Genomic DNA, 26,324 nt, shown 5'->3' on the forward strand with positions numbered 1-26,324 from the left:
TCTCCCCGCTCGCCTTTACAATCTTCCCATTATCCGGCTGTCAGACGTAAAGGAAGCATTAACCCAGTAACACATCAGTCGCTGTGGTTTCGAAGCGTCGCAGGAATCATTTCTAATAAATGCACATGTGTGTATAGATTCCATCTTTCCCCTCCACCTCTAAATCAGTAGGAGTTTTTCTACATTTCCCCCGATGCCTTTTGACAGCTCCCCTGCAACTTGTTGCATCGATCCGTGGCTCATACACTGTATGTGGTTGTAAGGAGGTTTGGCAATAAGTTGTTTCCACTCGGGGGAACGTCTCTGCCTCAGAACACAAGGTCCTGCAGCAGCAGGTAAATTGGCTTCTCTTTGCCTTGGATACACAGTTATAATGATTTTTATTTTTGCCCTGATTGTTGACCACGTGCACGTCTGTAAATCCTGTTTCTACGATTCTCTGTAGATATTTGAAACAACAGATTTATTGGTATTGTAGCTGTGGAAATATCTTCACGTGACCAGGAGTTGAAATTGCTACAACACTGGACTAGAGATAAATTTTAAAAAACTCGAAGTACTTTTCTCCGTGTTTTCATGTACGTATCGAATAAAAATGAGCGACATTTAAAGTTAATACAGATTCTCTCACTGCGATGTTGCAGTTTACGTCTTTTCTTGAATCCCCCTTCCTAAATCTCCTTGTTTTTTGCCTCTTGAATGTTTGTACGGTGAAATATCTTTAGTCTGACACTTTACAAACATTAATGAGCCTGGCTGTGCCGGTGCTGGCCTTGGCCTTGTGATTAATACCGTTTCATGTGCCGTAAAATGACAAACTGAAAGTATAATGGAGCTGATGGGTGAGAGATGGTGATATACAGAGGCACACAGGGAGGACAGAGGAGTAGGGGTAAGAGCGATGGACGGAGAGGGATAGAGAGGCAGGTTTTCTGGCTTATCTGCGTACAGTACGGCAAATCAATTAACCAAGTTGATAACTTCTCTTTTTAATTGGCTGGAGTAAGATGTGAGCATGCCGCGGAGGAGTGGAGGGGTCTGGTTGGTTAGCCACAATGCACTGGTGCGTTACCGAGCCTAATTAAATAGCATGTCCTCCTGGCCCGACTCCCCCGTGACAGCGAATCCACCGGGGGGGGGGACAAGCAAAGGCCGGAATAAGCAAAGGGCCTACTTATGGCAAAACAAATAAGCACTTCCAGGTCACGACCCCAGTGTTGACGAGGTGAAGGGGGGTAGTACATCCAGCTGCTGGGTTGTGTTGTTGCACGAAGGAGACACTGCACACACACACCTGCTTGTCGTCTTTATGAATCGCAAGATGTTAAAACGATCTTAGTTGCTACAGTAGGTACAATCATGTACTTATTCATGATGGGGTTTTTTCCTCTGTTATTAGATTATTTTTTATATGTTTTATCTTTTTAAACATTTATTGGTGCCAACGTTACTTTCAAAATGCTGGAATAACCTTGTGAGAAGACAAAAGGCATTAAAATCTATGAGCAGGCATCTGTGCGCACTGCACCCAGCCACAAAGAGAAGGCAGATGTCAAAGAGACAGGCCTTTAAAACTGAATGTCTCTGTGCCCTGTGTGTGTGTGTGTGTGTGTGTGTGTGTGTGTGTGTGTTTGTGTGCCCTTGAATAAACCCTGAGGGTGAAAGGAACTCACATGAATATGCTGCTGTGAGCACAACACACACACACACACACACACACACACACACACACACACACACACACACACACACACACACACACACACACACACACACACACACACACACACACACACACACACACACACACACACAGGTACATCACACACTGAGGGCCACATACTTTCTTTTTTTTCTCCTGAGCTAAAACAGCACTTGCTCTTTAAATTAGCAGAAAAGATACAAAGGATGAAACAGACAAAACAAAAAGAGAGAGAGCGAAGCCGAACATTGTACAGATCTGCATGCATTAGGTGAAGCTCGCTCCCCGGGGAGCAACTTCAAGGCTCCTGCTCATCGAGTCCAGAGGAAAACCAAACAGAGAAGAGCGGCAGAGCTTCTTCTCGTGAGATACCTCTCCATGCAAATCAGACATTTCATCGTCAAGAGTTAAGTGAGCAGTTGTGATTTAGTGAATACGAAGCAGGTCTAGTTAAAATTCGGAGGAAAGTTCCACGGACTAAACAGAACCATTTGTTTCCCGTATGAAGAACTGAGGACGAGCTGCAGCCTCGTGGCAGCAGAGTATCGATATTATTTATCGATTGGAAGCAGATCTGCGTGGGCAGGCAGGGACGGACAAACAAGGGCATTGTGGGTACTGACCTCGGTGATGCGTGGGTTGGTGCACTTGACGTTCTTGGTGGACAGGTTGAGCCAGCGGGTGGTGTACGGGTTGATGGGGGGGCAGTGGTGCCGCAAGGTGCACTTCCCCTCTCCGCTGCACCAGCCACACTGGAACTTCCTCTGCGCCTTCAGACACACGCCGCAGCTGTCCCGCTGGGCCGCGCACTTGTAGAGGTGCACTGTGGGGAAACAGGAAGTGGTGAGGATGCACAGTGAACGCACGCAACAACCTGAACATCCCATTATTTGGAGGTTATTTTTTATCTTTTATGTCTGCTGTGAGTAAAATATCCCCACAGGCCTTTCCTTCTTTTACTTTCTTTTTTTATCTCCAATAACACATATTTTAAAACGCCTGTGATTAACATACAATATAGATAGAAGAGCCCACACGCTTGTTTGAACTCTGCTGAGAAAAGACAATACATGAGTGCAGAAAGAGTTCAGGGAAACAATGGAGCGTTGCATTCGTCCATCTTCATCCCTGCTCTTGTTGTGAGCAGCATCTTGCTCTTACCTTGGATATTCTCCGGGTTATCAATAATGAAGTTGCCGTTCCACACCACTGAGAAATCCACAGGCAGCTCACTGATTTTCATTCCCTCGTACAGATACTGGAGGCCGAGGACGCCGAGCGGGAGGAGAAAAGAGATGGAGAGATGGCGGTGAGGGTGGAAACGAGACCAGAGGAGAGGACAGGTTTAATGAGAGGTTCGGGGGGTTATAATCCCCGCGAGTCCGTGCAGATGCGGCAGTGTGTCCTTCCAACGTTACCCCAAACTTACATCATCTTATCATCAGAGAGCTGACAAAGTGGGAGAGCACGAGAGACGGGAGCAGCAGGCAGAGGCTGGAGCTTCCCTTAAGAGATGCTGTCCTTAACTGCCTCCTGTGCCCTTAATTCCAGGCTGACTTTCATTGTTCGAGTGTGGGACTGTGTGTTTGTGTGATTGTGTGTTTGTGTGTGAGAGAGAGAGAGAGAGACAGAAAGAGGCAGAGAGGAAAATGTGTATATCTGTGATTCCACTGAGAATAAATACGCTACAGTCGTGTCCAGAGCAATAACCCAAGATGCATCTACTGTCTTTATACATCTACTAATTCCAGAGATCTCTAGAATCGTTGAATTTGCTGCATCAAACTAATGTCTATATTTGATTTTACATTTTTTAAATCTCTAGTCTTGTATTTTAAGTTTTACTCTTGCACTGTTTATTTTACAAATTACATCTGCTGTTCCATAATTCTTTCAGTCAAGAGCCACCAGACCTACCGAGCTGTTCTGGCACTGCACGCTGGAGCTGTTGAAGCGGAGGGCAGTGACCCTGTGGCTGACCCCCTGGATGTGGAGGACGCACTCGTAGCCTCGCTGGCCGGACTGCGGCTGTGGCAGATTCCTGGCCTTCAGGGTGATGGGCTTCACCTCCCCCGCTGGGATCAGAATCTCCCCCATGCGCACCAGCTGGGGACAGTCCTGACGGGGGAACAGGGGCAGAGAGCACGTGTCAGCGCCAACGAATCTGATAAATACATCCAGCGCTTTTCTACAATTCTACAGGAGAGTCATGAAAAGGAAAACTGATAAATATGAAGCACAATAAGTGAGTTAGAATTTAAAAGTGTCTCCTGTGACCTCAGAAAGAGAAAAATTATATTTAGCTATTTTCAGTGAATAGCACCAACTCACAATATACTGTACAGGGTAAGATCAAGACTGTAAAGTATTCTACACAGAAACCTAACAGTTCCCACAATGAGCAAGTACTTTTGACAGTGGAGAGAGAAAAAGACCTTCTTCAATAGGAGCAGAAACCTTGAAGACTCAGGGTGGGCGGCCATCTGCCACTTTAGGGTTGAAAAGAGAGAGGTCAACTCTCTCAGTGTTAGGATGTCAAAGAACATCTGTATCGAGAAAACTATTACAGCAGTATCACACTTAGGCTTTGGTTCGAGAGGCCTCTTACGTCCAATAATCATGAGCCTGAGTCCTAATGAAACATCCACTACTGGTGCCCATTGACAGGAGGAGACGTTATCAGAGCAGTGGAACAAGAAGGAACTGCACATTTAAAGTAATACACATTGTGGTCGCTCCTGTAGATTCTGTATTACTAAAGTAAATCAGAATAGAGGAGTAGAAAATACACACAGAAGTACTACAGAAGTACTACGTGTGCCAATAGCCAAGGACAAATGGAAACCTACACTCGGAGGCATATTTCAAGCCTTTTTGTATCCACCAGACATGATTGACTTGGTCAGAGCGATCTCGTGTCACCGTGAAGACAAACTGAGCTCAGAGATAACAGACTGTTAATTGCTACTGCAGAGAACAAGAGCTCTGAGTGAGAAATGCCAGATCGGAAATAGGAGAGCTTATAGATGTCTGTCTTTCTGAAGACGTGCCCCGAGGCTGACACAGAGCTGGAACACAGAGCTGGAACACAGAGCTGGAACACAGAGCTGGAACACAGAGCTGGATGCAGGCAGGAGTAAATAGAGAGAGGGGATGTGAAGAAGAGAGAGAACGAGAGAGAGAGAGGGGGGGAAGAGGGGTGAAAGAAAAGAGGAAAACATGGGACAGAAGGAGAGAAAGCTACTTGTTTGTGCATGTGTGTGTTCCACCGACCTCTGAGGCGTTGACCCGGCCCTCCTGGAAGGAACAGCTGGAGGGGTCGTGGGTGCACAAGTTGCGGTACTTGCACCAGTGGCAGCGGAAGGCGCTGTTCACACATGACAGGCACCTGCACGGACACACACACACATATGTCGAGTGAGAGTCGGAAAAAAGGGGGTTAGCCAGAGTGGGGGAAGTGCCACAGGAGGAAATGAGTTCAGCTCCCAAGTGGGCGCCTGCTGTTGTTGTGCCCTTGGAGTTGGCACAAAACCTAATCGCTCCTGGGCCAAGTTCTCCCTGTGTATATTTTGTTCGGACATATATTATAACTGTGTCACGTGTGAACGGGAGGTTGGACATTAGCCTTCGGAACCAGAATCTGATGGAGAAGGAGAGCGAGGGAAAGTGGGAGCGTCGAGCGATGAGGACAAAAAAGACTTTGGCACAGCTTGATCCTGCAGTTACCATTAGTCCTGTATTGTTGGAGTTCCACTGTAATTATCTGCCATCAGTTGTGTGTGTGCCTTTTTTAATGCACAATAAGTAAATTTGTTACTATTAATGTGAGTATTAATACCATAGTGCAAAGTACTAGTAACATTGTAACCTTATTATTTACAATTGCTTACACTATTGTGTGGTTTAATTCACGGTAAAACAACATGTTAAATGTAATATGTTCTTCATAGGTTTTTTTAAATGGTTATTTCTGCATAAAAATGTAATTATATCCCTGACATATATCGTGGAGTAGAAGTATAAAGTTAAGTGCAGGACTTTACTTCCCATCACTGAACTCATCACATAGACGGAGGCATCATGAAACGCTGTTTACTCCACTGTGTATTCATGAGCAGTTGTTCGGAGGGCGTATTGTCGTCTCCCTGGGCTCTGCCTCTCCCTTTCTCCCCCTGAATTAAGGTTGTGTTCTGCATATTTGCTTAAAGTGAAATACGCATCGGTGCAAACGCATGGGAGGGATCTCCGGCAAGCACGCTAATTCAGAGTGGGGCTGATTCACCTTCAGGCAAATCGTGTGCAAAGGGAGAGAAAGAGTTAGCATGGGGGTGCAAGGGAGAGCGTGTACCCTCTTCGTGTGTGCACATCCTCTGTGTGTGTTTGTGTGCGTCGCTGCTGGTGCAAGTATGTTTGTCGTCGCCCATTAACTGAGCTGATGTGGGAGCCGGTAATTGCTTTTTGTGCACGTCTCACATGGGTTTTCAGACAGCAGACAGCAACATGAAGCTATAGGGCAGCGTGCGCTTCTGCTGTCATGTCTGTCTGTGTCTGAGGAGAAAAACACCGCCTGCTTTTATCCGGCGAAATTGACAACGTCTGTAACATTTTGTTCTAATGTCGAGGGGACAGTGAAAGGATAATATGACACGTGACGGTTCCTGCAGCCCTGCTGTAGCATCGCCGCTGTGAAACTCTCACTCTGCATTCAGTGATGCTCCCGAGTCAGCGAGGCCTTTGGATCTGGCACAAACAGAACCTGCCTCAGTGGAGGGAGGCGAGCAAATAGCAAAGGCACCGCTGACACTGAGATCTCCAGTCCAGGGATTCAGGTCGACATCAGTCAATCAGGGACGGACGTGGCATGAAGACGAGCATGAAATCCCCACTGAAGACCTGTTAGGCAGAGAGTAATGTGTTCTGCGCCGCGGGATGTTCGAGGAGGAGAAGGCTTCATTAGCACGGCAGCACAGAAACCTCCTGTTACCGTGCTCGGGGAGCGGCCACAGATCGGATGACGTTGATCTGAACAGGGGGATATTTTTAGGGGAACGGGGCCGGCTTGGGTTGAGGACAAACAGTAACTAATTCCCGGAGCATTGATCCAGTGGGTTTGTGCAGCAGGACTGGGAGCATTGTTTTTGTTAATTAAAATAGAATGAACGGACCAAAGAGAGATACTCACAGTTGGTGGACGCTGCAGTTGTAGAACTTGACCTCGGTGCTGATAAGCATCTGACCGGTCTCTTTAGAATTCAGCCTCAGCTCAACGCCCGACCAATCTGAAAGAGAGGAGACGTATATTAAACACTCAGTGCATTATTACAGCGGATTCCCTTCATCTTTAAATCATTTAGCTGTGAGCAGCAACCATCGATTGAATCTTATGTTCATTAGTTGTCTCAGTAAACTCAGGATTGTTTTGAGTTGTTCATATTTGTGTAATTGATATGAAGATACATTGCACGGTATTGTTCTGTGTACACGACGTGCAGAGCAAATTAAAAGGAGCCGTGGCTGTGAAAATACGTGTGAATAAAATTAGCAATTTCCAGTCACACACAGCAGAATCATTTCATCTGATCAAATTTAGTTTTCCTGCATTTCGCTGAGCAGAGATCTGGCTGTGCTTCTGTTCTCTGTGAAAACAGCCTCTTATCTCTCCCCCAGGAGGATACAGACTCCATAAATATGTGTGTGTGTGTGTGTGTGTGTGTGTGTGTGTGTTTGCCTGATATTTTGATGACATTCAGTGTGTAGGAGGCTTGAATGACCCTCCGTGACCCGTTCTCTCTGCAGCACCTGTTGGGAATCAGGCTCTGTTTCACACCAGTCGGTGTAGCGGGCTCATATCTGACTTCTACCATTTGTCTCACAGGAGCTGGCAAACAAAGTGGTAAAGACCTGGCAAAACCTCCTCGAGGATTTTACTTAGTGTCAGCTATTTTCTTTCATTTCCAGCTCAGCGTCCTCGAGAGTTTTATCCTAACCTCTGCTCCTTCTGCTCCGGTGCTCTTGTTTTAATTTCTCCTCTCTTTTGTTATTTCCTTCTCTACTCCACCTTTAATCTCATTTCCTCTCCACTCCTCTCCTCAAGTCGCCGCCGCCGCCTGCTGCTGCACGATCAATGACGACGCGCAACAGATAGGAAGGTTTGCAAGGGGACAGGAGATGGAGGAGGATTGTGGGGAGGTCAGGGGAAGTGGCCTCGGGGGAGTGGAGTAAAGATTGGAGGTATAAAGAGCTGGGAGAGGTAGAATGGAGGGAGGTGATCAGAAGGCGAGGAGGGAGAGGGAGATAGAGAGAGGATGGATGGGGGGGGGGGCGAGATGGATGGAGGAAGGGCTTACAGGGGGGATTGGCTGACATTTACCTGGGGGAGAACATTCATATTAGTGCCTGATGCACCACCCCCCATGGGAGCTCTGGGCAAACAGGCCTGTCATTTACTCTCAGGTAGGAGGATTTACCAAACCCCCAAAACACACAGTCATTTCCACACATGGCACACCATATATTATTCAGGGTGTTTGTTTTGCTCGCCCCTGCAGCCGTCTTGGCTTGCAAACAACAGGTATTTATTGTCCAACCATAGGTGTCAGGATCCATAATGATATATATGTTTGCGGATAAATGAAGCCTGGAGCCGTCGTTGTTTATTTATGGAAATATGAGGAGCAATTTTTGAAAGGTCATGAGATTTTCTATGAATACATTGGAGGTGATTAGCATTCGGCTTTATTTCTGGACCTTTACGTTGTTTTCGGGCAGTATGTGTGTATGTGATATGTAAATACTGTAGATTTTATTGAGATGACATTTCGACCTCCGCTTAAAAACAATTATTTATTATGATTACGGATTAATTATTCCGTGTTGTTTTCCTCGAGTATTCATCAGGTGGCACTTGAACAAACCACCTGCCTGCGCCTCGTCTTTGCAAATCTAACTAACCTGATTCCACCGTCACCTGCTCCGATACGAGGGCTGCAGCCAGCGGCCCTCAATCTGATCGTCCATCAGCACTAATGGGGCCTGGCCTTGTGTGTAGCACACTTCACTGCCAGACAGCTGATTCTGGATCAGTGGGGGCTTGTTGTTTAGATGGTGTTGAATCAATAAAGAAGTTTTAAAGTGATGCATGTGCAGTTAGCTCACAGAAGGAGGGACGGACGGGAAGCCTGAGAAGGTTGAGTTTGGAGTGAGGCTCTCTCCTAATCGGCTTGATCAGATCGATACAGTAAATGATGTGGGAGTGTGCACTGGATGGTACGTGTGTGTGTGTGTGTTTGTGTTATATACCTTGGTCGGTGGGGATGACAGGGACATCCTTGGCAGCAGGAGACACGCAGAGTATCTGGTTGCCGTTGACCTGGCCCTCCACCTCCGTCAGGTTGCCGAAGGAGCAGGTGATGCCCGCGGAAAGGTCCGGAACATCGCTCACCTTCACCAGCAGCTGGAGCGGAGGAACAAAACAATAGTTATTGATACGCAGCAGTTGACCCTACGTCTCATTTCAGGGTAAAACTAAAGACAAAAGATCTTATCGCACCAGCTTTTGCTCTTTGGCTGGTTATGAAACATGATGTGATGGGAAAAAACGAGAAAAACACAGTCGCTTGAATGCAGCGTGTAAAAAGCTGCGAATAGAGTGAGGAAAAGAACAAACTGCGGCTGGCACATGTCTCCGTCCAGTTTGCCAAGAAGCGTTGCTGTGTCTTAAAATTGTTATCGGCACCATAATAACACCGCGCTTGGATCTTAATCTTTCATTTGAGAGCAGAATATTTTTTCCAGAGGAGGAGCGACAGCCGCCGTGGTTCGGTCACTGGTTAATATATGGTACTAAGCTACATAAAAGGAAATTGGAAAAAATGGCCACTTGGGAAATTCTATTTGAATAAAAAAAAAAAAAATACAACAACAAAGAAAGCTGCCCTCACACATGATGTGCCGCACATATGCAGTACTACCACACACATGCAGACACACACAGAGGCGTTTGAAGTGATTCTCTGGAGAGCAGTGACACTGGGGCTGAACATTCAGCTGTTCTGCCTATAAATAAATGTATTCCGCGCGCAGGGTGTGTGATCTGGCTCTCCAGCCAAGTGAGGCAGCCTGGATAATTATCACCATGGCATTTCGAAGCCTTGTTCCATTAGCTGTTATTTTTGGGCCACAGCGTTTGAAGTTTCTCTTTGTTTTATCTGCCTCTCACTAAACACCGCGGGGCTACTGGGACAGGCGAGGCAGCTGAGCAGCTTAACTGTAGGCCTTTCAAGAGATGCTGACTGTCTCAGTAGCTGACTACACTGCCTCCCTCGTTAGCTGCTGTACTCCGGTGCCATTGAGAGGATGGATGGTGCGTGTGTGTGTTTTTTAAAATCCGCTGCCGACGACCTCTCGTCTTCCCCCTGTTTCCCTTCCAGCCTGTTTGTGTTGCTTCGCTCTGAGGTGTGTCAGAGAGATGCTTGATTGCAGCAATCACAGCAATCAGGGTCTTTTGTTCAATGGAGAATTCCCGAGTAACCCCTCACATTAATTAGCTCTCATCGTGGTTTTCAAGATGCACATATAGATAAACACACACACACAAACACACACACACACACACACACTAGCTGCTACCAAAAGCAAGCTTGTCTCTATGTGTTCAGCCTTTGCTCTTTTTGTTCTCCCTGATGATGATGATGGCGATGAGGATGATGATGATAATAGCAGTGATGGGTGCTTTGCTGCTTGGAAGCACTGACCAGTCTAATTGGTGGCAGAGTTTTAATAAAAGGTAATTTGATAATTTTTTTTCTCCTCCGTGTTTCTGTATCTGCCCACATGAAGAGGCTGCGTTGTCATGGAGATAGCCGTCTGCCCCGGTGGAATTTGTGAACTGAGTGAATTTGTGTTTTTTTTGTAGATGGTTTAGTGAGATGACCCCGCTGCTGGTGTGGCTGACATGGAAACAAACATAACCGCTAATAAGTTGTCTGATATGCAGCTGTTTGGAAAACAGACAATGGTGCGAGGTTGAGGGTGAAGTATCGTGTTGTGAGTCACTGCCAAGGCTTCAGGCATTTTCTATCATTCTAATTATTTATGTTTAACCAGTTAGATTTAAATCTAAGTACGTCTTGACTGCAGTCAATGAATCCATTCAATTATCCTATTCATGTCATCTCTTATCATAAATCCTAATCCGAATGATGTTCTACGTAAATATGTTAATAGACTGATTTGAAGTGCACATGTGTGATGATGCACAAAAAGATGTAGAGCTCGAATCAGTGGCTCAACGAAGAACAGCACTGCGTCTTTAGACCTAAACCTGGAGTCAGACGTTTGATTGAAGTGACGGTCTTCTTATGAAACCACATTCAAATTCACCAGATCTGGATTTTTATTTGGATCTGCACCAAATAAATAACCATCAAATCAAGAAAGATGTTGAAAATCGCCCAATCTCGAAATGTTAAAATCTGCTCACTGATCCGCACCAAGATTTAATGGCGTGTTCCCTGACCCATAATGCATCTTGTATAAGCCGCTGAGCATTTGGGTTGAAAACAGACGTTTTATAAATCTGATATTTCGAAACCTAAAAGACTAAAATGCATTTTAACTATTGTGTTTTGGAAAATCGACCTTGGACAGACGAGTTCTCTCCCTCTTGCTCGTTCTGCCTGTTTTGGCTCAGTCTATGTGGAAACTGTACCCAGCTGCACTTGGACAACTTTAACACCTACACGCCCACCCACACAAACATGTCTTGGCACACATATTAACTGCTCTGTATCAAGCGAGCATATGCACACTGAAACGCCCACGCTGGGTTCTTATGAACCTTCCCATCTAATGTTTATGCATCAACCCCAATCAAGACTCTGCAAACTGCAAAGTGAGATCGTTTCAAATGTTCTGCCGCTGTACGTGGGAAGGGAATATGCAGATGGGAGATAATTCTTCATTGTGATGTGTGCTGAGACTGCAGGTTGTTTGGCATTTTGTGTGTGAAGCAATGTGTGTGTGTGTGTGTCTGTGTGTGTAAACTTACAGGTACACTGGGTTCTGACACCGCGATGCTGTCCGGGTACACTGTGGCCTTCACACACTGGTTGAGAGAGGCGGCGAAACGATACGGCTCATCTGCACGCTCGCACCGGCTCCTCTGAGAGCAGCTGAGGGAGGGACAGAGACAGAGAGAGTCGTTAGTCAAATGTATTTTTCAACAGGAACACAACTAGAAACGAGAGGAAGCGCTGCCAAAGCCATTACAGCACCGAGAGAGAATAAAGAAGCCAAAGTTATAACAGGAAGCCACTATGTGATTGGACGAATAACAGGATGCGCTGCCAAAGTTGTAATAACAAACAATAACGGCAATAGTTGGAGTTCACTAAATCAATGGTTCATTTAAACAAATCTCTAATGTACCTGGAGGATCTTTAAGCAAAGGTGTTGTTATCATCTTGATCTAGAGCACTCGATGGTGATTGGACCAAAATATCCACATGACACATGCAGATATAAAGTAATGCAGCTGCAGCCGTGAAAGTGGGTCGTTAGTATCATATCTCTGGTCTTGGTTTCAAAATCATTACACAACAGTGACAGATATCAAAAGCGGCGTTTCACTAAGTGCTGTGATGAAAAGACTACGTGAAACATAAAGTTGAGAGTAGGAAAACAAATTGTCAGTTTTGTGACATAAATTCAAAACCTTTCGAGCAACAGAAGGAACGAGGAGGAAATGATGAGGATTAAAAATGTCAAAAGCACAAATGGTAAACAATAGAAGATTAAAGAATGTTGTCGTGAGGAGAAAACAACCCTGAGTCTCATTTACGTGATGTTAATAGCTCACTTTTGTCTAATCCAAAGCAGATTTGACGAGGCAGACACAAGAACTACGTTTAAGATACATAACCACTACAGTTTTAGTCTTAACACATCTGGACCGGCCGCTAACATCCGTTCCAATCACACCAGATGTTTATGTCTTCTTTGCTCTGCTTTGCTTTCACTTTCTGTGTCGTCTGTATTCATGCTGTAGATTTGTTTTGTGTTGATCAAGGCTATAAATGTGACACGCTGCAGACTCTTGGTGAAGTTATGTTGTTGTTACCGGGGCGTTTTCCGTCCTGGTTTGGGAAACAGATGGCGTATTGAACACGTAATGTGAAGCGGTTTTGCTGCTTTTTCTGTCCGATTGCTTCAAAACATCAATTACAAAATAGCTGCTTACGCCGGTAAAAAATTTGCATTTCCTGACACTCGCGCCATCAATAACAGCTGGTTCCTACAGGACTCGCAGCGCTAAAAGTTTCATAAAGCTGGGAGTGATCGCGGCCTGCAGGAGGCTGTGTATTCCCAGTAAACCCCAGTAAACCACTGTGGTGGCAACAGCAGTGGAGCCGCAGCCCCCAGTGGGTAATACGACCATGTTAACTTTAACCATGAAGCCACATGAAGCACTGAGCACCACACACCCCAAATTAAATCCTTCAATCAGCGTGTAACTTTGCAGACGTAACTAGTGCAAATTATACACTGCTCACTCATAAGGGAACCTAATGGTCAGACAGTGTATCAAGTGCCACGCAACACCCCCACAATCCACCACATCCCTCATTAAAACTCAGCCACCGCCTCCTTATTAAAAGTGTGTGCGCCCGCCACCCCATTACACCACAGGCCCTCTGTCCTTATCCAACCCAGCAGTCTAAGTGCCTGGCTAACTGGCCGTCTGGTCACAGCAGCTCTAATTGGACTGTGATGGGTCAGCCGCTGTCCAGGGTGCCGATGTGCCACTACAAGCCGTGTCCATTCTCTCCTGGCTGCTAACGGTGTGTGTGTGGGTGTGTGTGTGTGTGTGTGTGTGTGTGTGTGTGTGTGTGTGTGTGTGTGTGTGTGTGTGTGTGTGTAGTTGTAGTAGTAGTGTTTGTTAGGGCCCATATCATGCCTCTTATCCACATACTCTCACACACACTGACTCGAAGCTACATCTTCATCCACAGCCTCTGTGTGTAATTATGTTGTCAGAAGTTCAAGCCATATCCAGCAGACTCACACGAGGAGGCACAAGCACGCTAAGGTTCACACACACACACACACACACACGCACATACGCACACACAGACACGCACACATACAAACGCTGGTATGCACAGTTCTCCCGCGGGGATTTCAGAGAGCAGGAAAGTGTGGAATTAGTGTGAGTCTCCCACAGGGAGAGAGGAGGTGGCGGCCACTGCAGATTACCTGGTTTCCTCACTTTGTATTTCTACACTTTAAATGAAAAAATTATTAGTTTTACTCCCTGATGTGAATTCTGTTGCCTTTTCCTTTTTTACGCCTTTGACTCCATCACTTCTGCACGTTTGCCACGTTTCTCTCTCTCTTTCTCCTCCGTCTCTCCCTTTTGTCTCACTCCGTTCTCTCAAGTCGAAATTAGTGCAGCTATCATCTGCAAGGTGTTACTGCAGCACAGATTGAACACTTCCTTTTTTTAACATTCACATTTGGCAGCAGACAATTATATTTAATGTGCTTTCAGGTGTGGGCTACGGCACAATGTTTTATGCATGTCTCTGAGCTGTGTGGGTACAGATGCAAAAAACCCGGGCGGTCATTACCTGACAAAAAGCCCTGCATTGATTTTCCTCACTAGGATTTCTTTTTTTTTTTGATAAAATTAATTTCGGTGTTGGGGAAAGTAAGATGAACGCACGGCAACGGGGTGAGGCAGCGGGGGTGGGAGGAGTGCAGTGGCTGCTGTTGCCATGGTTTCAGGAGATGGCCATTATCTCTGTGTAGTTAGAAGCTGACCCCTTGCCTCTCTCATTAGCTGAAGTGCATGCCACTGAGTGTTGACTAGAATCCTGCCTTCCCCTGTACAACCCCCATCCTCCTGTCTGGCCTTGGCCTGTCACTCAGTCGCCTTCACATGCTTAATACGCCATCATTGAAATTCCTCAGATGTGAGAGTTAGAGGGCTCACGCAGAGAAATGAGGTGTTAAAGGAAACGATACGCAGATTGAATTTCTTTTGTTGCAAAAAAAAAAGAAAAAAAGAAATACACACGCGTACATGCCCGCGTGCCTGTGCACAGATTGACAGTACAAATGCATTCAGCTCTTTCCTGTAATAAGCAGCTCACAGCTATTCTCCCTCCAGCGGCTGCTGCAGGCTGTCGGGGTGTTCTGCTCTCTAAGCCCTGTCCATGGTGCTGAAATAGCTGCGTGCACTTCCATCATTACTCCTCTCTGTCATGTACGACTCCACTGCAGGGCACGGAGGCAGTTGTAAGTGGCAGTCACATTTCACGCCGTCATAAAAGGTGAGCGGGTAAACAAACGTACAGAGAAGCTAAAGGAGAGCACGTTGTTTTCTCCCGTGGCAGCTTGCGTGGGCTACACTGTTGGAGTCGGAGCTCTGAGGTTGAATCGAACACCCACTGTGTATGTAATCTCGTACAGTATCCTACATATAACGTGCAGAGTAATTTGCAGCAGGAGACACACTTTGTACCGAGCGGGGGATGAAGTTAGCAGAGGCCAGACCTCTGGGTCTGTTCCACCAATGCCTGTTCCTTATTCTATTGCCCTAGACAGGCAATTACACTGTTGTCTCTGCTGTGCCAAGCTTTGACAGACACCCAGACATATGAATACACACATTCATTCACACATACACACTGAGACACACAGACACATGCTCCCCCGTGGACATGGACCTTAGCCACAGACGAAAAATATGTGCACTCACTGTGCACTCACTGTGACACATATACTCACAGTAACATACAATCCTTTACACCTAATCCTTCGCACATTTACACATCCCGGCCCTGACAGCAGAGCAGGCGACGATTTCTGCTCTTCTATCCCTCCTCCTGTTCCCTTATCACATCTTAGGACTTCAGTGAACGTGTGATGGCCTGTCTGATTGCAGCTCTAGCTCAGGGTGGAGTGTTTAAAAACAGAGGGGAAGATGTTTTAAAATCACCGTCCTTCCCTCACTGGAGCCCGGGCCACAAAGCGTCAGTAGAGCAGCGATGCTTTGGTGGCACGGTGGGAGAGTTGTGAAAAGGAGTGGAGAGGAAAGATGGAGGTTGAGGCAGGATGAACTCGATGTAAACTGAATATTTGATGGTGCATAACAAAGCTTTACTCGTTGCATGTGGTAACCAATTATGTTAGAGAATCACTGGCATGATTTGATTTGGTTGAATGGAACCTTGTCTAGGGACTTTCTACAGAAACACATGTTAATGTAAACATGTATGAAGACTGACTGCACTGGGAGTTTGGCTCCCCGGCATGAGAAGAGGAATGATTTGGTGAGCAGGGATGTGCAGGGATATACAACGTTGGGCTGCCCACACACACACACACACACACACACAAACACACACACACACAACACGCTGCCTCCTCCCTTCAGTGTTTTATCCACACACTGAGTGATTCAGGGCATTTGTTTCTGGCTCCTGCATCACTTAAAAGTGAGAATATGCAGACCACAGGAGATGCAGAGGAAAGTGAAGGAGGAATAAAAAAAGAAAGAGACAAACAGAGATGGTAAACTTCAACAGGCCGAGTTGCTGTGCGCGCTCAGGGTGAGGTTTGAAACCCAAAGTTCATGCAGGGGGGGGGGGTCAATTCCACTTCGGCAAATCTCAGTCTGTCACCCGGGGCAACTGATAATGTCGCTGTAGGACGGTACAGTCGCAAACGGTACAGTACAACATGTGCATAGGCAGTTTCGCACAAACCTAGTGTGTCTGTGTCTGTAAAAGTTAGTGTAACGGAACGTGAGGGGAACTAAAGTGAGCAAAAAAAGATTTACAGAGAGACGATTGCTCAGTTCTATCCACCGAGCTGTAGCTTTACTTGTGTGGGCTGAGCAGAGAGAGAAAAAGCAAAACAAGTCCAGGGATGGAAGAGTTTCAAAAAGAAAAATGCACGAGAAAGACACAGACGGAGCTTTCAGCATCATTAACTACATTATATGTAGCCTCCTCACTCTGCACACACTGGTGCAGTATTTCAGCCGTCATGTTACCAACCTGTACCAGCCCCATGTCCGAGGAATCTATGGAAATATTGATAGACCTGCATGTTCCCGATCGATATCTCATTAGGCACAATTGGGAAGATGGATGTAGCTTCCCTCTGACTGCTAACTGTGGCCGGGGCTGATGAGTCGGCCATTAGACACACAGTCTGACACCCACAATAGGCTGAAGCAGCCATTTTCACTGCTAGTCTAATTGTTGTTGCCACTGGTACATTAGAGGAGGTTTTATGGTCGGCGGTCGACGTCTGCGGTGCAGTGATGAATGTGCCGCGCAGAACAAACTAAATACTACTAGGCTAAATACACAAGTTGAGGTCATGGAAATGAGAAAGTGTCTGGTTTGACTTTTTGGAGACATGCAGGAGGAGGAAGAGTTGATTTTAACAAAACATGCAACAACATCTAATTATCATTTCCCATCTTTCCCTGTTCCAAAACCTGACTGTGCCTAAAATCCCGAGCTCCAACCGGGGCCGCGAACAAACCGTCAGACAGGATTTAAATGAGGCCAGTTTGTAAGGAGTGGACAGTGGAGCCGTGTGGGTTGTTACTGAACCAGATCGGAGCAGTCCAGCCACATGGAGACTGACAGTACAATACAACACGGTATCAAAGTGTAGTTGTGATGTGTTATTCTGCTCAGAGCAGCGCTGAACTGCTGATTCACTCTCTGCTGGGGCCGACTACACCAACAGCCCAAAGCTGTCATCCACACAACAAACTGGGGCTGAATTTCTTCTGCACACGTTGCATAACTAACACCTATCACCGGCTTATAATAAACAGTGATGCCAGGAGAAAGTCGCGACACCGGTCAACTGCTTTGTCCAATCGCAACTCTTGGACCAAAGTCAGACTCGTGGGTAATCCTGTCCCATCTCGACATAGAGCGCTCGTCCTCTCCTGGAATGTGGGAGCGAGCCGAGAGGTTGGAGGGAGAACAGAGTGATGTGAGACGTTTTGAGATGGGAAAGCCTCTTTTGGGCATGATTAGAGAGCTAATCTAACAACGACAAGGAGAGAGAGAGAGAGACGGAGAGAGAAGAGAGGGAAAGCTTCAGGAGAGCTCCATGTTTTTGGATTGTGGTCAGACGAAGGCTGAACTACCCATTCACACGACTGTGACTGAAGAGCGCTCGAGACGATGAGCTCCCTTTGAGCCGCAATCAAAATGCTGCTTGGTTTTGTGGGCCCATGAGTGTGCGGCATCAAACACGCTCTCCCTCTCTTCCCCCCCCTCATTCTTCATGCATTCAGAGGATGCCTAGCAGCTGCTGGTAATTAAAGGACTTTAGTGTCTCACAACACATTGAATCAGAGGAGGAAGAAAGAGAGCAGAAAGACGGGGGGGGGGACAGAGATGCCACTCCTGACCAGCTCACCTCCTCACTCCCTGTCTCACGTTCCCTCCTTCCCCTCATCATCGCAAAACCATGCTAATGCACCTCTGTGTTGCTAATTAGCCGCCTCAGAACGCTGCACTCCAACGAGCATCCGCACACAAACGTAAAGAAACAGGGAAAAGGGGGACACAACGTTTGAAGGATAAGAAAAGAGGATGGATATTGTAGATGGCAGCTGTATAAGAAGGGAGGGAGGGTGATCAAAGTGAGGGCTGTTTATGTGTGGCAAGCCAAGCATCTCTGGAGTGTGGAGGAGCTGATTCCAGAGGGGAGAGTGTCTAAATGGGAGACGGCGCGGTAGTGAGCCGCGATGAGCTGAGAGGAGATGAGTGGCAAAGCTTAGACGCTAGCTTTGCTGGGAGGGGAGAGGGGGAGGTACACACAAACATGGGAGAGGGGGAAAGATAATTTCACAAAATCAACAATGGCTTAGGGATGGATGATGGAGAGAATTGGAGAAATGGAGAGGAGAAGGAAGCAGGAGTGATCACAGCTGCATGTGGATGGCACCAGGGCTGGCAAGAAATTTAATTTTGGGTGTGTGGGATGAGCGGAGCTCTTCACCAGAAGAGTGCAGCTGCTTTTTTTTTTTTCCTGCAGAATTCGACACATCTTTCTACTCTTGGCTATAATTGTGCAGTAGTCATGACTAAACCCGTGTTCAAGACTCATCCAGCACCAAAATCCTGAAGCAATTACACTAAGTAAATAAATCATCTATCTTGTGAGCAGATTGAGAAAACTTGACAAGATCACATCATTATCCCAGCACCTCTTGATACATCATCAGATTTCATCACTGCTGCTCACAGGCTAATTTTTTTAAGAATGCCTTTGTGGTTTATGGTGTTTTTATATCAGCCACATACAACATACACAACTTGAACCAGGGATGTTACAGTTATCTACACTGCATTAGAGGAGAGTCATGTAATCATGATTGGCAGAAGAAGAAGCTTGATGTGACGGTGCCTTTAATGCATCTTTTGTTTTATATATTCCAACTGTTCCATCTCAGCCAAATTTAAAAACTATTTTCTTGCAATGTTTCTGGTATTTTGGCATTTCCCCTCTGTTTATTGTCCATATCCCTAAAATAACACAAAGACGTCTGCATGAGTCACAGCTAGAAGAGCTCAGGATCCGTCCAGCATCTTCTTTTCCTCTCAGCCGGAGCTGACAAGGTTCTCGCCACACTCACTGCAGGGTCATGACAGAAAAAGGGCGATTAGGACTAGGCACAGGTGGTACGAGGGTCCGCAGTGTTGGGAGAACAGATGGCTGATCTGACATGAATCAGGGTGCTGACCTTCTCTCCCCACAGTACAGTACAGCGGTCCACACACGTGTTTGCGCATGTACGCAAAAGAATCAAAGCCACGTGCACTGTTTCCTCCTCACAGCTGCTTTAGGACCACACTCCACCTTTGGGCATCAGGTCCTTCTCGCATTCTATGCAATCGAATCGCTGTCAACCGGAATTATTCCGTTCCCGACCACACCTGCACAAATGCACGTGATTAAGAGTCCAGCACGGAGGCTAATGTTGTGGTAAATGATCTCAGTGTGAAGGCACGCAAACTGTAACCAACACAGGGCTTCAGCCGGCCCCTCCCGCACCTCCCGCAGCCGAATGCTGAATTACCTTGTCGCTAGGCAATTATTTGTCCTGTCCCAGCTTTGGAGTGATGTAAATTACTTTAAGTGCACTTTGCAGGGGCCGCCGTCACGATAATGATGATTGTGGCGCGGCTCTGATACACATAAATATTCAACTATACCTTTAAATAGAGGGTCTCTGCATTCAGGAGGGCCATAAGTGGGGAATACAAGACGTAGCAGCCAAGAAAGAAAAAGCTGTGAGTGATGAGGGAATGTGTTTGCTTAGGAAACAAAGAGGTGGAGACGGAGCAGAATGCCTCCTCGCTTTTTTAGTATTGTGTCCTATTCATCTTGTGTCCCCAGAATACCCTCACCCTCATATCATGAAACTACCATCACTTCAGTTCCAATCACAGATGAGCACTGTAGTGAGTGACTCATACTAAGAATATCACAGATACACAAGCTTTTTCAGGCACTTTTATATTTTCTGAAATCCCGACTGGCCTGTTCTTGAAGACAGTCCTGCTGCAGTAACTTCTCAGCTCCAGCAGGTGTCACTCATGGCCTCTATGCTCGGTCTCCCGGCCTCGGTTATGGTTTTGTCTTTGGTCGTCTTTGGTCTGCTCTTGTCTGTCTTTTCACGTTCAACTTAGTCACACACACACACTGAATGGTCTCATTTCCTGTTAAGATCAACTCATGTCAGAACAGAGCAGCAGTCGACATGAAGTAGCTCTGAACCAGCTCTGCACCTCTGAGGCACGGCTCTCCGTTCCCAGACACTGTCTCCTCTCCTCAAACTCTATTTGATGCTCGAGACAAACATTAAGAGAAATAAAAGCCGCAGGGTCGTTTTGGGCGACGTCTAAAACAACCGGATCTGTAAACTGGCTGGATGATGACGACGGAGGTGGCACTCACATGTTATGCAGGACACACCAGCCGCAGTGTGGGTCCCCGGAGCTCAGGCACTCTCCACAGGTCCCGTACTGCTCGCACGACTCGATGGGAACTTGGGTAACCTAGAAAACACACAGAAGGAAAAAGGTCAAGGTCAAAGTGCAGCCTTTACAAACATCACAGGAGAAGCCTCTGGGTGTGTGTGGGTTTGTGTGTGTGTGTATGTGTGTGTGTGTGTGTGCATATTTGATGACATGTACCATCATTGCTCCATTTTTATTTACTGATACATTTCTACTGTTCTCCATTTGCAGGGATGGCGTGAGCGGGTGCACAATGCCGCTGTATGTCCACGTGTGCGATGTCAACTGCACAGGCAACTGTTGCCTTTATCTTAAGCCAAAGAAACAGCGGTGAGCAGCTGGGATCAGTTGGCCACAGAAAGCTGTTACGCTGCCGTCAAAGGGCTTTTGTCTGCACCGGGGCATCTGTCCATCTAGGTAGAGCCTGTCACAACACACCTGGAGCAGCAGCGACACACGTTTGGAGCGCTGGCCTTTATTTTCAAATAATGTAAGTGCAGAGATTAAGTTTAGTAAAATTAAGTTTGATGAAGCTATGATAAGGCCAGGAATATAAACAGTAACCTTTTAAAAGTTGTTATTATTGCTGTGCTTGAAGGATGTTTTTAAGAAATATGAACAAATGGAAATTGGTACGTCAAAGCAAAACATGTTTGAAATGTCAACAGCAGAGAATTTCAATAAGCACTTCCAAACACAAAGCAAACACACACATCCACACCCATGCATCACTAATCTAAATGGTAAGGCTGTGATCTTGTGGAAGAAGGAAGCACATCCTAGTACGTTTTCAGTTGACATTAAACCTGAACAAACACGGGACTGAGAATTTACATTTGTGAACAAGAATCAAACAAACATCTCCTCCTGGGCGCCGACCAAGTGTGTGAGTCAGCGGAACTGTGTGATGCACAGGCTGGTTCTGTGTTCAGCGGATAGATGCAAGCACTCATCCTTCTGTTAGTTTTGATGGGGATAGGAGTGTGTGAGTCTGTGTGTGTGTTAGTGTGTGTGTGTGTGTGTGTGTGTGTGTGTGTGTGTGAGTCTCGCTGCGTCTAAGTGTGTCTGCCAGGCGAGGTTCTGCTCAGCCACATGGCCCCTCAGTCTGTTTGTGCAGCACAGCGGTCTGCAGTACGATCCAGAGGTCAGTGTGTGTGTGTCTGTGGGTTTCTTGTCTATTTAAGTGTCCCATGGGGCCGCCTCACTCGCACCTGCATCTCATTGGGTCGCTGGGAGCAAACACACACAGACACACACACACTGACGTCAAGCACAACACCATCACCGCACAGCAGATGAACACAGGCTCAAGAGAAAAAGCTTGAAAACATGAATTTTCACTCCTGTCCGTCTTTCAATTTCCTGGCAATTGCCCGGTTGGGTAATGCCAGCGGAGTCTGACAGTGTGTGTTCGCTGCTCAGCTCCAAACCTCAGGCTCAGATCAATGCCTAATAAGCGGCTCCTTTGCAGAAATGAGGGGGAGTGAATGAAGGGTGCAAATAACACCTTTTACATTTCTTTTTTTTGTTGTTTTTCAAACCCTGTGCAAATCACCCACAACTGGCTGATGCTAATTGCTGTTCGCACCACGGGCTGGAATTAACTGTCAGCGAGGAAGAGATAACAGCTGGGTGTCCGTCAGTGGAGTTTCTTTATTACAACATATCACATTTATTTAAAAAAAAAAACAGCTGACGGCAAAATTCATAACATGCTCCTGATATTGCACGGCCCGTGAAAAAGTTGAGGTCTGCAAACCTGTCATCTGCTGCAACACTGTGAGAGATGTGTGCTCCAGCAGAGATATATACATATATATATATATATATATATATATATATTTATTTTTTTCCTTTGTTTTCTCTCTGCTCCTCGAAAACTCAATAACCGTCCACCTGTCTGCCGGTTTCCAAACCCTGCGGCAACACAGAGACGGGCCCGCGGGACAAAGAAAGCCATTGACACGGCTGGACGTTGATAGTCGCTGCACTGTGCCGCGGACACTCCTGCTAGATTAACCCCCGCTGTCACCTCAACAAACTCCATTTGTTTGTGTGTCTTGCCTCTAGCTCCGGGACAAACAGGTGGCATGCTGTAATGAGCTGCAGACGGGGTCACGTCAGCAGCAGAAGCCGCAACCGATGACAAACAGGCCCACCAGGGGCGAGACAGCAACTCAGCCCGTGAGTGTACACGCATCCCAAAGTCTCTGAATCCCTCTTAACCCCCAAAAAGCCTTCAGATCCTTCCCAAAACATGTGCGAGGCTGGTGAAACTTTATAGGATCACTTTCACAGAGGCCTGGCTCCGTGAAAGGGTTACAGTGTGGAGACAGCTGTCAGCAGGGGGAAAGTGAGGCTGTAGTGGGGGGGGGAGCGGTGTCCAAAGACAGACAGACACGGGGCTGCTGTCAGCTGACACAGACTGAAACACAGACAAAGGGTGATACGGAAGAAGAAGAGTGAGGTAAACAGGAAAACCAAAAACCAGAAAACAGAAATAGCACAGAATGAGAGAGAAGGTGTGTTTGTGGGTTTGTGTGTTTGCTGTGTTTGTTTGTGCGACAGTATTGATGCTCAGACCAACGTGGGCCAGTAGTGGAGATGAGGATGGGACAAGGGAGGGTCGGGGGTCACAGCAGCTGTTGCCCAGCACACGCTACAGTCACTCAACACAGCAGGGCTGCACAACGAAGCCCCTTCTCCCACTGTGTGCATATGTGTGTGTGTGTGTGTATGCACGCACGCACAGCACCGTAACGGATGTGCAGATTGTAGTTCCTGTGTTTTCAATGAAGACAAAGAAGCGCCACATGTGATCCGACGTCGCCTCCAACTTTCCCTGCTCCTCCGACTCAAACACGTTCACACCCGGAGCCGACCTGAGCCAGACTGAGTCGTGTCAGCGAGAGGTGCCGCTCTCGGGTAAATGAATGCTAATAAAATTCCAGCTTGAGATGACCTTAGCAGGGGGTTATTCAACCAGAGAGGCGGCTCTGAAGTCGCACACTGCGGCAACCTGGGTGACCGACTCTCACTCGAGGGTTAAAACAACAGCTTCCTCTCTTTCAAAGGCTCATCCTGAATGGGCTTCGGCTTCCATTGTCGCTGCCAAGCTTTCACTAATGCAGCGGTGCCGGGTCTGTAACTGACACCCAGCTCTGGGGATTTGAGCACGAGTGATATTAGGACAATACATTAATGCAACAATACAAATACACTTATCAATCCAAATCAAGAAATGAAAGAACAGCCATAAGAGCATCCGTTTGTCACCAAACATAATTACAGTCTTTTGAATTCAATCCACCGTCATTAGAATTCCCTCGGTGTAACTTTTATAATTACTGGATTGAGCCTGTTTTTGTTGCAGTCGTGTTCTGAGAAAACAAAAAGCAGAGATCTGGAGCAGGAGCTGGAGGCATTGCATCATCGAAGTGTTACTTCCTTCCTTCCACTTTCCGTGACTCAGCCCACCACAAGAACATTTTGCGGTCGGCCAGTAACATTGTCTCTGACTCCAAAAGTTAAAAATGAATAGTTTTCTGCGATTTATAAGGTTAGACTGAAGCACTCTTCTGTGAACCAGTCGATGCTCAAACTAAATATGGCACTTGATCCCAGATCATGTTAAAGGGCTGTTAACTGTCGTGAATGTGCTGCTAAATGTACGTATCCTTCATTTCCCTTGTCATAATTGTTGGATTTAATGTTGCATGTGGGGCGGCTGCTGTGCTGTAAGACATTTTTTCAGTGTCTGACGATAAAGAATGATCAATCAATTTGAAGACAAAGAAAAAAGCAGCAATATAAAATTCCCTTTGCACACGTTTCCCACTGTTATTTCGGGCCACCTGTGAAGACGGTGCCTGCTTCTCACTTTCAATTTCATTCTGAGAGCAGAGGAGCACAACACAGGACGGAGGCATTTGGCTCGGGCGCCCAGGAGAGGCTGACAATGTATATGTACATTAGAGAGCAGCAGGACTTTCATCTGCTCCTGTCTCTCTGCGGCTGAGAATAAATGGTAGCTCCATTTCAGCTCCTCTGCCCCGCTGCCCTGAGACCCAGCCATGATCGCTGCTTCTCGGTGATGGATGGGGGCACAGGGGCAGAGTGGGAGGAGAAGGAGAAGACAAAAACTGAAAAAAAGGGGGGATGAGGGAAGAATAAGCAGAGTGGAAACGGCCCATTGCTTCGAGTTCTGATGAGACCTCGTCTCTGCGGTGCCAGATGTGCCTCACCACGCTGAGCGAGAGAGAGGGGAAGCAACAGAAAGAGAAAAATCCCACCGTCACCAGTAATGCAGAGGAAGCTATTTTGCAAGTTGTTGCCAAGGCAACAGGCCTGGCTCTGACCTCAGGAACACCCCCACATCCACCACCACAATCACCACGACTCCCTCCAACCTTCAGCCGCGCACGGTAAACAGCTGGCACCTCTGGGACTTCCTGCCACCTACACCTCATTTCAAACATGTATGTGTACACACACACAAACACACACCCACCCACACACACACACCCACACACAGGCGGCTCCACTACACCTTATCCATTTTTAATGAGAATTAGCCAGGCGACCACGTCACTGGATGGGACACATCGATCATGAACACAATACCCATTCCAGCAGAGAAGGGAGAGAGAGAGAGAGAGAGAGAGAGAGAGAGAAAGCAGGGGAGGGGAGTATGTGTGTATGTGTGTGTGTGTGTGTGTGTGTGTGTGTGTGTGTGTGTGTGTGTGTGTGTGCGTAGCTGTGACACAAAAGCAGAGCAAATACTTGCTGCTGAATGAATGAAAACCAATGAAATCTTTCAGCCATTGAGTCCCTCAGGCTTCATCCGCACTAATACCGTTTTTAAAACACATCACTTTTGCTACGTTGATGCAAATAATCCCTGTTGGCCTGGTTTTAGTTTAAAGACTCCAGGTTCCAAAAGTCCAGGCATTGTCTGGACTTTTGGAAATGATTCCTTAGACGCCCCGGGCCAGGACCTGGTCGGCCACCTGGCTTACATCGCACCCCATCCTGATGCCTGTCCCTGCAGCTGGCGGACCTTCAGTGAGGTGACGCCGTGTAATTTCTTCTGGCTGTGCTGGTTTGGGCCCCACGGACCAAGGTCCAGTCACCAGATGCCCCCCCCCCCCGGTCCGGCTCCAGGTGGGCCCTGCTTTTCCTAATCAGGGGCGAGGTGATGCAGTTTTAAAGAATGCCTTTTATCTGGTTCGGGCATCTGAACTGGAAGTCTCCTGGGCCCCTTCCATTGGAGGTCTTTTTCAGCCCCGTCCAATTGGCAGGAGGCCCCCGGGGGACCCAGAACATGCTGGAGAGATTATATATCTCATCTGGCCTGGGAACACCCGGGGATTCCCCAAGAGGACCTGGGAAATGTTGCCGGGGGAAAGGCACGTCTGGACTACTGCACTTGACCTGTTGCCACCTTGACCCAACCCAGGATAAGCAGCCACGAATGAAAGGTCGGATGGATGGATGGATGGATGGATGGATGGATGGATGGATGGATGGATGGATGGAAAGACGGATGGATGAGG

The 26,324-nt window shown here is 47.0% G+C and overlaps 1 protein-coding gene across 1 annotated transcript in view; it reads right to left on the bottom strand.

Moving 5' to 3' along the window:
- plxna2 (plexin A2) overlaps positions 1-26,324 on the bottom strand; it is a 165,323-nt gene that overhangs the window by 53,518 nt on the left and 85,481 nt on the right. The window contains exons 5-12 of the mRNA XM_035158656.2: positions 20,708-20,808; positions 11,751-11,874; positions 9,002-9,155; positions 6,885-6,981; positions 4,976-5,090; positions 3,620-3,820; positions 2,864-2,960; positions 2,326-2,525 (exon numbers count right to left, since the gene is read on the bottom strand). Coding sequence (XP_035014547.1) covers positions 2,326-2,525; positions 2,864-2,960; positions 3,620-3,820; positions 4,976-5,090; positions 6,885-6,981; positions 9,002-9,155; positions 11,751-11,874; positions 20,708-20,808 — 1,089 coding nt within the window. The remainder of the gene's footprint in view (positions 1-2,325; positions 2,526-2,863; positions 2,961-3,619; positions 3,821-4,975; positions 5,091-6,884; positions 6,982-9,001; positions 9,156-11,750; positions 11,875-20,707; positions 20,809-26,324) is intronic.

This window comes from Hippoglossus stenolepis, chromosome 6, assembly GCF_022539355.2.
Source record: "Hippoglossus stenolepis isolate QCI-W04-F060 chromosome 6, HSTE1.2, whole genome shotgun sequence".
Lineage (NCBI taxonomy): Eukaryota > Metazoa > Chordata > Actinopteri > Pleuronectiformes > Pleuronectidae > Hippoglossus > Hippoglossus stenolepis.